This window comes from Halichoeres trimaculatus, unplaced genomic scaffold (genome assembly GCF_033239565.1).
Source record: "Halichoeres trimaculatus isolate MK-OKI-2021-1 unplaced genomic scaffold, fHalTri1.1 fHalTri1_scaffold_10, whole genome shotgun sequence".
In the NCBI taxonomy this organism is placed as follows: domain Eukaryota; kingdom Metazoa; phylum Chordata; class Actinopteri; order Labriformes; family Labridae; genus Halichoeres; species Halichoeres trimaculatus.
Genome location: NW_027437187.1, coordinates 3,068,856 through 3,081,769, shown reverse-complemented (window position 1 = coordinate 3,081,769; position 12,914 = coordinate 3,068,856). Strand labels below are relative to the sequence as shown.

Sequence of the window (12,914 nt, the reverse complement as noted above, 5' to 3'; positions counted from 1 at the left end):
CAGACCGTCATTAGCCTGGCAGGCTTAGTGCAGGTTCTAAAAGCCCATCATGAGACGTTTTTAGTAAACAAAGCTGATAGTTTGTGTGGTTTTATCGCTCTTTGTTCACGGCCTCTCTCGCTGACACTGTATTTATCTGCAGGGTTTGGTCGAAGGATATTTGAAATGAAGCCCGTCAAAGAAGTTTAACTGTAGTTTGAGGTGTCTGCTGCTTTAAAGGGACTCCAGTCCGACAGTTTACCAAACCGCCCTCAGCTGTCGGAGCACCAGCTGAACTACTGCCACAAACCCACAGCTTTAGGTAGGATTTCATCCTCATAACATGAGGTGTGCTGTCCGTGTCTTTTTATAGAGTCCAGCTCGTTTTTTACTGTTTTGTTGTTCTTCTCGTATGGCCACAGTGTGAACGAACCCAGGACTTATTGTTGTTCGCTGACTGTCATCACAGTTTTGCCTTTTATAATGTGACATCATAAAGAGGAAACATAGTTGAAGATTGAATTAATGAATAATCTTTTCTTTTCAGCTCATTATCTGCGCATTTCTCGTGTAAATCTAAAAAAAGAAACGTTTCCTGCCTTTCCTCCGAGGTTTCACTACCGTCAATTTTCTTCACAGGGAATATGGCAGTCTCACCACAGCGCCCCCTCGTGGCTTTCCTCCTCCTTCTCGTCTACTGTTCGAGCTGCGGCTTCTCAATCCCAGACCCCCGGCAGAGGGAGGCCCTGATGAGGCTGGAGGCCTCCATGCAGACAGGTGGACAGGTGGTTCTGACGGATGCTGAGCAGCGTCTGGATGCTCTGCTCTTCAAGATGAAGCAGGAAGAGATGAAGGGAAGAGACTTTCCTCCTGCCATGCACTTCTTTAAAGCTAGACACCTCATCAACAAAAGCCCCATTTTCAGCCTGCTTCAGAGGATGCCCAAAGGTATGTTCAGGCCAGGTAAACTGGTCCCTTAAGCAGCATTCATACACAGCACAACATATAGTTAAAAACACCAAGGGTATTTGAAGAAAAACATTTGTCTGTCGTCTTTTACTGTGTGTTGTAGTGCACATTGCCTGTTGTGATGAGTTTGTTGATTCATGCTGTATAAGTAGTGTTCAACCTTTTTTTTTTTTTAAAGAAATAGAATATTAATTAATTAAAAAAAAAACACATTTAAACTATAAAAAAACAACCAAATTAATATTATATCCTTTGTATAACCTATGATAAAATATAAAAAAAACAAGACCACCAACAATAAATAATGTTTTAAATTCTAACTGCTGCAAAGAGATTCGCACATTGAGGCAAGATTATTAAGATCTCACTAAAGAAAAGCCTTTTCACAACTTTTTCCACAGCAAATCTTCACTTTGAGTAACATTTAACTAGTAAAATTAAGATCACTATATGTTGTTACAGAAATAAGAATAAGCAAAAGGAAAGTGCAGGGGGTGCTAAAATTGAGACAAATAGAAATTTCTGTGTAGAACAACATTAATTACAAAAAAAAAAAAAAAAAAAAAAAAAAAAAACAGACCAAAGTAGTCTGTGACCATATTATTTGATGAGCTAGGTTTTATTCAAATGTTAAAGTGAACATAGGGGGGAAAAAAAGAAAAAAAAAATCAAAAAGCATTTGATTTAGGACCATGTTCAGTCATTTTATCAACTTTTCATATTTTTATTTTTCTCAAAATTCAAATGGTTAATCACAAGTACCATCCTTCTTTTATTGTATGCTAAGGGGTAAAGTAATTTCTAGGCTGTGTTTAATATGATCTCAACTTTAAGAGCATTATCCAAATAAATGCTGCACTGCTGCGCCTCTGCGGTCTGAAAACAAAGAGATCATGGATAGCTTATAAGAGCTTTTTTCTGTCAACTATAGGGTTCATTTTTCTTTAAAGGTTAACACTGCTAAACTTTGAAGAATACATGTCATTGTGCAGTGTATTGTGTTGTTCAAAGCACAGTGTTGTTATTTTCCACCATGGTGGCAGCAAGAGCAAACATATCACGCCATTAAACAGTCAGCATAAAACAGCTGACTTCTCTGAATGTGTATCTCTGCACTCGGAGTGAAGAGTTGTGTCCTTCAGCGCCACACTCTTAATGTCTAAGCATTCTTGTTATTCTGTTGACTTCCTTTAACTGTTCCCTTTACAGACAAAGTGAAAGAGACAGTGAGACTGTGGGTTCCAGTTCCTGAAATGTTTTACTTATTTAATGTTTCGTGTTCCTCTTTTTCAATTCTCTCAGTTCATCAGAACGATGCTAAGTGTTATATTTTAATCTCTGCCCTGAAAACTCATCAGTTTTAAATTTCCCGAGTTTGCAGAATTGGCTGAGTTAAACTGACAGTCAGCTGTCCTCCTCTGCTCACTTCTCTTTGCTCTGTAGATTCATGGTTGTGGGTTTGAATAAGCTGATAAATCATTTTAGCCACTATGACTGTAGCTAATGAAATATTAAGAGACTTTAACACAGTGAGGCCATAGACTGTCAGTGTAACAAGTGTCCTCGAAAATGTATGTGTGTCTCTTGATTACATCATCGATAATAATTCTCTCAAAACTATTTGTTTTTTATAAAACCTGTCCCTAACAAGTCAAACACACAAGTGAAAAACTTAAGTCAGCATTAATTATAGTCCAAATGTTACTACATCAACTCTCCAGGTGAATACAGTTATCCACAATAGCACACTGCAAAAAAAATGAAAATCTTATCAAGTGTTTTTGTCTTATGTTTGGTAAAAATCATCTTGTTATACTTGATATGAGCCACATTAACCTGATCAGTCCAGAGAAATGTCTTATTTCAAGTTATTTAAAGACAAACATGAGGACAAAAAAAAATCTGCAAATGGAACAAGAAAAATTTGCTTGACAATTTGCTTCTTAATACAAGAAACTTTTCTCTTGTTCCATTGGCAGATTCTTTTAACTTGTTTTTAGTTATTTAGTTACTTGTTTAGATAACTTGAAATGAGACATTTTTCTGGACTGGTCAGGTGAATGTGGCTCATATTAAGTCTAAAAAGATATTTCTACTGAAAATAAGACAAAAACACTTAATTTTCGGGTTTTGCAGTGCATCTTTCTATAACAATAAAACATTTCTGGATAATTACATATGAAAACCTCTGAGCGGAAGTTCATTGTTCCCTAATCCACGAGTAAGTACACAAAAAATGTGTTAGTAATTGATTTATCTATGGGCTTTTAATCAAAGTTTCACACTGAGTAATTTGAGTCTTAAACCATCATTATCACACAACATGACACTTGATCCCTTAAGGAAATTTATCATCCTTAATTAATAATTCATAAGGTAAAGATTGAATGAGCGAAATGATGCTTCTGTCAGGTTGAGAGATTAGGATTAGCTAATTTATTCTGTCATTGCTGTGATGTTCAGGCGGAGCTCTCCACGTCCATGACCTCGCCATGGTTTCTGTGGAGTGGTTGGTGAAAAATGTGACCTATCGTCCAAACTGCTACATGTGCTTCACTGACAACCGGTCCCTCAGATTCCTCTTCTCGTCCAGCTGGCCCAAAGACCTGCCGCACTGCTCTGCCTGGAATCTGCTGGAAAACCTTCGGGCAAAAGAGGTCAACACCACCGATCTGGACGACAGGTGACTTTGGCTGAAGACAGAGCAAACGACACCACCTTTGGTGTAATGTGTAAAATGACTGCGGCCTCTGAACAGAGACTCAAACTCTGAGTGGACAGTTTATCACATGAATCATTTCAGAAAAAGGGTTTTCTAAAACACCAGTGTGAGAAAAAAGTGATTTTTCTTCTTTCAGCTGTAAATCATGTGAAGCTACCACAGGGGTACCTGAGGGACAAGAAAAAGTCTGAAAAGCACATGACCCGTCTTTAAAAAAAATCTAGTCCTGTATTCTTTTCTCACCTTGTAACAAATCAAATCATCAAAAATAGTTCATAGCTGAATTGCCACTATGCCTGGGTGTGTCTGCAGTTAGTCGTAGCTGACTGACAAACAAAAAAAGTAAATACCACCTTCCAAGACCTGCTAGCCTACCTCTAGACTAGTTAGATTTCAGCATGATTTTTAGGAAACAAAAAACGTCTCTTAAGTTAGGAAATAGAGAAAATATATTTTCAAACCCACTAGAAAAAATCACCATCACCTAACCACAAAAATAATTCACTGATGAAATGACTTTTGTCTCAGTTCCATGAAAGAAAAATCCAAAGAAAAGGGAAAAGTAGGGTGACAAAGGAAGTCGCGACCACCGCTGCTGCCACACAGCCACAATACCTGGAGGTAGTTGCACAAAAAAAAAAAACCTCCTCAGGTCACTCCTCCTGTAGCTCTTTGGGAATTAATCCATAAGAGAGGTATAATCTGTTTGTTGTTCAGATTGACGAGAACGCCAGCCTCCCCCCTCAGTGCACACCTTCCCTTAGGTAGGTCCCCTCCCACCTTAAATCCTCTCCCACAGGAGTGGTCACTTTCCAGAAATCGTAATGTATAAACAACAAACAAAAAACAAAAGAGTATGAAACACAGTCAAACATCAACATAAACGATAACCCAGTTCACACACTGAATCAACCCCAGCCCTTCCCCCGCGCTCATGTGCTGCCTACAGCATCTGTGAACCTGACAACCTCAACGTGTTCCCATATTTAATCTGCAGCATCATGGGGAACCTGACACTCTTCACCCACCAGGATCCAGAGTCTATGTACCCCACTCAGGATGTGGTATGGGACCGGTTTGAACAGGCCTTCCTGGCAGTGATGGGTCTGGTCAGGTACGCCCCAGTGTTCAGAGACTACTACTATGAAGGTCTCACCCAGTTCTACATGGACAACGTCATGTATCTGGAGCTGCGAGCGTTACTCCCAGAGGTACACTCCTGTCGTCTATGTTTGGCGTCTCAGCTGTCCGTTAACACTTTGTAATTGCAGAAATAATTTGCTGCACTCAGATCTACGAGCTGGATGGGAGCACTCATGATACCACGTGGGCACTGAAGACCTACGTAGAGGTCACCAGACAGTTCAAAGCTGAGCACCCGGACTTCTTTGGAACAAGAATCATCTACACAGTCCACAGGTGACTCGTCTGAGGGTCTAGACTCATTAGACAGAAAAATTCACAGCTGGCTGAGAATTTACCTCACGTCATCTCTGTGTTTCAGGGGACTGGATCTGTCTGTGATGGTTGGAGTTGTGGAGGAGGCTATGAAGCTTCAGAGAGACTTCCCAGGCATCATGGCTGGTTTTGACCTGGTGAGAGCCAACACCTGTTTCCTACAAATAGAAACTGTTCTTTCTGACTGACTAAGACCTGACTGAAAGTAAAGACATGGTTTTTGTTGAAGTGAACAGAAAAAAACAATAGCTTGACATTTGGCTTGGGGTTAGGTTTGGTCCTCTGCTGACTGCTGCATCATGTTGGTATCTGTCTCAACACGGGAACCCAAGAGGTTTTGTCAAAACAGAGGTTATCTCTAGATATATCCCTGATCATAATCCTAAAATGAGATTATCAGCGCTAATATTACAGGTTATTTTGAAATGCTATTTCATAGCTTCCCAATAAGGTGGGGCAGGACAAAATTGATTTATGGCACATCAAAGTATGACAACACCAGGCCAGCTGACAAAGTGTGGTAGTAAGATGAGAGATCTGTGTTTTTCTCTGCTGAAAATAATTTCTGTGATTAGTTTTGTAGTGATGGTGGACACTGGAGCCTAACTGTCAGACAGAAAAAGAACAGAAGAGCAGAAGAAAGAGAAACAGGAGAGAGATAGAGCACGAGCTTAAGGCTAACACAGGAGCTAATCTGTTTGTGCTAATGTTGATTCCAACCCACAGTCAGCAGTTATTCTGCAGTGGTCTGTTCAAACTTAAGAGTCTATCAATAAAATGAAGAGTGAGGTTACGTTAGCTCTGATTGGTAGATGACTGGTAAGACAGAACCAGGATTCACTAACGTTACACATTACAGTCATGTCTCAGAGCACCAGGCTGACGACAGTGCTACATATAGCCAGCTACTGATGTACAGTACAAACTGACAGTGTTTACATGTTGTCACGTTAGCCTACAGATAGGTCAGAGCACCGGGCTGCTGATAGCTCTACAGATATCTGGCAACTACAATGTTTGCTTGATGTCACGTTTCAAACCGTAGAGCTTTGTAACTGCACTGATAAATTCCTTACCTCAGTGCATTGTATCCAGTAAAAAGTTGACTCGAACAAAGAAAATTTGTTTTGATCTGATCTCCGTTTAATTCCGAAACAAACACACACCTCAATAAAAGTAATATACAACAGTGTGTGTGAGACTCCGGGCCACAAGTTGCCGGGGAGTCCAATTAAAACTGATCCCCTCACAGGAGCTTTAATTTGACTTCTGTTTGGCAACAAAGAAAAGTTTTGTTCATGTAATTTCATGAAGTGAAAGTTTAGTTGCAGTTCCTGATGAAACTTTTTAAAACTTTTCACCTCTTTTCATCCTCTCCTCTTTATATCAGTTTGAAGGAAACAGCTGGTGATTGTTCCTTTCTGGGCAGGAGAACTTAACTGTAGAGCAGCAGTACTCAGTGCTCACTCTTGTATAGCTCTTGAATAGATTATGGTGCCCCCTGTGGACCAAAAAAAGCAGATCCCACTTTTTTGTTGAGCTTGTCCTGCACGTTACGAAATCTAAATCCTGTCTTCTGTAGTGCAGGAAACTTCTGTCTCATTGTAAAAACCAGTGTTTCTCCAGAGAGCTGTAAATTGTATGTCACCTTTCCCCTGGTAGAGCTTACAAATACAGACAAATATCACTGAAGGCTTGGTTTGCTTATGCAGTTAGGAGACATGAGGCTTAATTTTAGGCTGTTTTATAGTTTAGTTTAGTATGATTTATCAATTTGGCTCATTAAAGAGGGGTTATTCTGCATTCTGATGCTGTTAATATGGATATAGAGATACAATGCTGGGTGTTCATATGACATGTGTGCAGGTTTTCAGACCCCTTCATATTCATGTGTTGTAGAAACCCTTGACTTTGTCTCCAAACTGATCTAAGCAATCTCCTAAAAACAGCATGACAGACTTGATGAAATGACAGGGTCATCACTAATGTTGGGGTAGTTATGCAAAAAAGTAGTTACTTCTGTAAATTGTAATGAGGTTACCTTACTAGTTACTCCATTTTTCCACTTTCCAGTTTTTAAAGCCCAAATTTAGCACGAAGATACAAGGTCAAACATCATGACGTTTTTATCTCTTTATTTTCAGTTTCCAATAAAGGGTGTCTCTTTAGCCTTTCCTCAAAGTAACTTATTATATGGATGTAAACTAAATGTCAGATAGCACTCAGCCATTCACTTAAAGAACAGTAACCCTGTCAGCACAGAGAAATACGCCTCACTGTAAAATCCACAAACTACAGAATAAGAAGGCTACGTGTGGTGACTGAACCAAACGTGAGTCTGCTCCTGACAACAAAACCAGCTCACATGGGATCATGGCAAAACAACTAAAGTGGTCTAAGAAAAATAAATTGCACTTAATCCCGTAGAGTTTATAATTTTTCTCTATTCTTAAACAGCGTTTGTATGGCATGAGTAAAAGTTTTTGGGGTATTTAATCTGACATACTGTTCCACCTCGGGGTCAGAACACTGCTGCCCAGGCCAAAGAGCCTCTCAGCTGCTGCTCTGTGATGCTGGTCGGTCAAATGCTTCGACAGGCTGCTCGTCAAGTTAGCAGTCGTTGAAAGATGCCTCTTTGCCTCTGTCCTTTTAGAGCAACGGATTGAAAGTAATTTCAATATCGCCACTGGCTGAACCCCCTGTCTCTGACTCCATCCTTCTCCATTTCTATCTTGCCTCTTTCCTATCCGTCTTCACATGTGTGAGCCAGCAGCTACGTCACAACTCGGTCTCTGTGGCAAACTAACACACGGCAGGATTCATGGAAGCACCTCTAACTGGCAAAAATGGCTTAAGTAATGCAGAAAAGCACGTCCCTAAAGTCTAGTAAAGTAGTGTAGTTACTGATATTTTTAGCGTAATCCATCACTCTACATCATTACCCATAATAGTAATAGTTTTACTGTAATCCATTACTTTGAAACTCATTAACCCCAACACTGGTCATCACATTATATATATATATATATATATATATATATATATACATATACATATATATATATATATATATATATATATATATATATATATATATATATATATATATATATATATATATATATATATATATATATATATATATATATATATATATATATATATATATATATATATATATATATATATATATATTTATATAAGGACCTCTTACTGGTCTTGCAGGCCTCCAGAGAGCTTGCCAGTCAAAGGGAAGAAGGCTTGTGGATAGGGATGGGTACCTTACACATTTGAAACGACACGGTACAGATGCCCGGTACCTGGCAATCGGTACCGGTACTCAAGGGTACCAATTTTCAGTACTTTTTTGTGTTTATATGGTAAAAAATATAAATTTGTTTAATCATAAAACATATATATATATTTTTACAATTTAACAAATATATTCTTCAGTATATAAACTTGCAATGGTGTGTTCATGTCTGGCATGGAAAATTGCCTACTCTTTCACTCCATCACAGTTATAAGGATGCATTTAGGTACCTAAACATGGAACTTTTTGACTCTACACGAATTGATACCCGGTACTTTTGACATAATTTGGTTGGTACCTAAAAAGGTACCTAATTTGGTACCTATCCCTACTTGTGGAGCAGGGAGTCTCAAGGAGACAGCAGATAAATAAAGAGGCACAGGCTGATCTAAGGGTTTTCTTAAACAGCTGTAAGTCATGGAACGCCACTGTGGATGTACCAGAGGGTACAGTATAAAGCCTTTTAAAGGAGCACAACACCTCCTCTTTAAAACAGTGCAAGTTAATGAAAGAGCTGCACTGAGAGAGATTTAACCTCTAAACAGTGATACTGGCTGTTCCTTACCCCACCCTCTAACCCCTGAGATTTCCCACCTCTCTGCTGCTGTGCTCTCTGATAAAGTCAGAATGCCCCAATAAATAACTTTAAAAAATAAACAAGAACCCAGGAGCTGGCATTTTAGTTGGGCCATTACTGGAAGCAGCAGCAAGAATATTAAAGAAGTTCCTCCTCAGCTCCCTGTTTCAAAAAAACAAAACAAAAAAAAAACACTAAAATCTGCTAAGTCATATGGTGACTTTTGTGGACTGTGGGTCCCATGACTGAATCCAATCCTGACTGGAGCATGTGTTTCTGAACAGCAGGACTTGTCTGATGTGGTCTCTGTGTTCAGGTGGGCCGTGAGGACAGTGGCAGACCTCTGTGGTACTTCAGGGAGGCCTTATCTCTGCCAGTGGAGAAAGGAGTCACACTCCCGTTCTTCTTCCATGCTGGAGAAACAGGTGAGCTCTTCATTGACCCCAACTGCAAAAAACTGAAATCTTATCAAGTGCTTATTTGCAGTAGGAAATGTCTTTTTAGACTTCATATGACCAACATGTTAAAAAAAATCTGCCAATGGAACGAGAAAATTTGCTTAAAAAGTTTGCCTGAAATTAGAATAATGTCTTAATACAAGTAACTTTTCTCTTTTTCCATTGGCAGATGTTTTTTTTACTTGTTTCAAGCGATTTAGAGCTCATTTTTGTCTTTCAATAACTTGAAACAAGACATTTATCTAGACTTTTCAGGTGAATGTGGCTCATATTGAGTCTAAAGACACATTCACCTGAAGTCTAAGACAAAAACACTTGATATGATTTCAGTTTTTTCCAATGAAAACTCATGTTTAAATGTGCCTGCTCTGTCTAACTCATTTTCTCCCCTTTCTGTTGTTAATCATTGTTTTTAAAATATTTTTTACTTTGCTTTACTTTGCCATGCATTTTAATTTTTGAACCTCTTCTATATTGTACGGTGTCCTTGAGTGCCCTGAAAGGCGCCATTCATATAAAATGTGTTATTATTAAAACATAGTCATAGTTTTAGGCACAAACACATTAAACCAAACCACATGTAAAGATGACAGATTGTGAGTGAAGTGAACAGTTGATGCTGGTGTAACGTTTCTTATGAATCACACACTCTAAGAAGACATAAAGAGCTAACCTACCTTATACATCACACTGAATCATTAAAACATAACTAACACACACTGTGTCTGATCAACATGCAGATCTGGAGGGCACGGACGTGGACCAGAACCTGCTTGATGCTCTTCTGTTGAACACTTCTCGTATTGGTCATGGATTTGCTCTGGTACGCCACCCAGTGGCCAAAGAAATGTCCAGGAAGAAAGGGGTGGCTGTAGAGGTGTGTCCCATCTCCAACCAGGTACGTTATCACCAGTGTTGGGAATAACGGTGTTAAAACTAACAGTGTTACTGACGCTGTTACTTTTTCAAGTATGGGTAATCTGATTAATTACTGTTTCAAACGTTATAACACTGTTACCGACAGTGAAATGAGGAGCGTTACCCTGTATTCTACCTGGCTCACTCAGCCAGACACAGAGAGGAGCTGCTGATAAAATGTGGGGAAAAGTGTCAGACACACAAGTAATGATGAGAACAACCATGCTGACACGTCTTTAACAAAGAGCTGATGCTAAAGTCAACTTTTCATCAACAAATATCACACAGCTACCTGTGTGCGTCTGTGTTACCTGCAGTCAGAGAGGATCTCCTGCAGCGTCTTTGGATCAAACCGACTCCAGGGGGGGGGGGATGCTTTTTGAGGTTTGATTGTAAGGCACAAGTAGACTAAGGCTGCAACAATTAGTCGACAAAATTGACTCATGGACTATAAAAAATGTATAGATGCAAATTTTATCATTGGACTCATCATATTATTGTTTTTATTGTTGTTGTCAGATGGTGAAATGAAATACTAAGGGGTAATACTCATTTGTAACTTCAGTTTATTGCATGAGGCTCGTTAACAGATACTTTTGTGGGAAAAGATCACTTAGTTAATACATGAGGAATATGGGCGAGGAGGTATCTCTGCGCCTTGACGGCGCTGCTTGCTGACAGCTCGACAGCTCCCGGAGTTTAGCGTCTGATAACGTGATTTTAAAAGTGGGTACAACTTATCCAATGGAGCTCTCACACTCATGCTCACACTGCATCGGTGAGGAGGAGGGGTGGAGTGCGCATGTAAAGAAACAAAACTAAACGCAGTGTCGTGGAGAGCTGGGACAACGCGTTGAGTCAGGCGGGATCATACAGAGAGCAAAGCAAACTCCAATAAGCAAATAAACATTAGAAAACAAGCACACAGTCACAAATACACTGGAACAACAACTTCAATTCCCTGTTACCTGCTTTATTCATTTCGAGATTTATTTTGTTTTTTTTTGTATTGTACTTATATTTTTATGTCATCATGAATGAAGATAAGACAAAAAAACAAACAAACATGACACAGGGCTGACCAATCAGAGGTGAGAACCTAACTGTGAAAATGCAACACACAGGTTGAATTTTAAAGGTCTGCACATTTTAAAGGACAAATTAGGTTGAAACACAAAATAATCGTGATTAATCGACTAATCAAAAAAATAACAAATAGATTAGTCCACATTAAAAATAATTGTTAGTTGCAGCCCTAAAGTAGCCAACTTGATTTGACTTGAAAAATATCAGAGATGACAGGAGCAGACTTAAAAATAAGGGGTTAATCTGGAGAAATTACAAGTTAAGAGTGGAGCCAGAGACAGGGGACAGGAGAATCCCTCCTAAATCAGAAGTGTTGTCAGGTCTATCTGACCTGGATCACTCAGACAGACTCAGGACAGGAGCTGCAGATTTAATATGAGCGTGTGTTGAGTGGTCTGTGGGTTAAAACTGGTGTTTTCAGGATGGGAGTCGGCCTACAGGCATTTACCTCATTTTCAGGACGGGAGTAAACACACACCACTTCAACGTCAGAGATGAAAAAGTCAAAAACAGACATGTACATTATGTCGCAGAGGAAAACCTGCTCAAAAACTGAATTCTTTATCAAAGTTAAAGGTTTTTCAAAAAAAAAGTAACACAATAATTAATCTCCCTGGTAACTTATTACATTTATGAAGGAGTAATTCTGTTACTGTTAATGCAGTTACTTTTTTGTGCGAAAGTAATGATTAACTATAACTACTGACTTCTTTAAAGGAATTTGCCCAACACCATTAATCACTCCTTAAAGCTGCGGTTCTCTTCTTTGGGTTGGGAGCCCAAAGTGGGTCTGATTGTGATGAATCAGGTTTTTGACATTTGGTGCTGGAGTGTGATATTCTGAATGTAACAGAAGGTTTAGACAAACTGATCTTTTCATCCTCTCCTGTAGGTGCTGAAACTTGTCAAAGATCTGCGAAACCACCCTGCAGCTGCTCTGATGTCAGAGAACCACCCCATGGTCATCAGCTCTGATGACCCTGCCATGTTTGGAGCATCCGGACTCTCTCATGACTTCTATGAAGCTTTTGTGGGCTTTGGGGGGACCAGTTCTCATGTAGGCTCCCTCAAACAGCTGGCCATGAACTCGATCTGGTGAGATTCAGAAGAGAGTGACGTGAAAATGAAGCTGAGTGTTCCCTAAAGCTCTGCTGACTAACATGTCTCTGTCTTTCAGGTACAGTTCTTTGAATCCAAAGCAGCAGGAGGACGCTCTGGCTCTGTGGCAGAGACGATGGGACAAGTTTGTCTCGGAAATTGTTCATAATGGGGAAAATGGAGGCAAACTTTGACAGATTGGAAGTGGAACTTAAATGATAAACCTGACTGGGAGAGGTTATGTTCATGTTGTGATGAGCGGGGAACATAGCTGAGCTATGGACAAGCACAGACAGTGATGATTTGCACTAAACATGTGAGCTGGATTCAGTTTTG

The 12,914-nt window shown here is 39.5% G+C and overlaps 1 protein-coding gene across 1 annotated transcript; it reads left to right on the top strand.

The window, feature by feature from the left end:
- On the top strand, positions 1–12,789 carry ada2a (adenosine deaminase 2a). Its single transcript, XM_074678432.1, has 10 exons — positions 1–301; positions 619–927; positions 3,412–3,631; positions 4,668–4,881; positions 4,962–5,089; positions 5,175–5,265; positions 9,335–9,443; positions 10,217–10,374; positions 12,373–12,575; positions 12,658–12,789. The coding sequence occupies exons 2-10, from the start codon at positions 624–626 to the stop codon at positions 12,770–12,772; spliced, it is 1,542 nt and encodes a 513-aa protein (XP_074534533.1). The 5' UTR covers positions 1–301; positions 619–623; the 3' UTR covers positions 12,773–12,789.
- The last annotated feature ends 125 nt before the right edge of the window (positions 12,790–12,914 follow it).

Excerpts from the sequence above, each read along its gene's own strand:
- ada2a (XM_074678432.1), top strand. The coding sequence starts at position 624 with ATGGCAGTCTCACCACAGCGCCCCCTCGTGGCTTTCCTCCTCCTTCTC. Across the intron at positions 3,632-4,667 it reads ACCACCGATCTGGACGACAG|CATCATGGGGAACCTGACAC; the intron begins GTGACTTTGGCT and ends TTTAATCTGCAG. Across the intron at positions 9,444-10,216 it reads CTTCCATGCTGGAGAAACAG|ATCTGGAGGGCACGGACGTG; the intron begins GTGAGCTCTTCA and ends ATCAACATGCAG.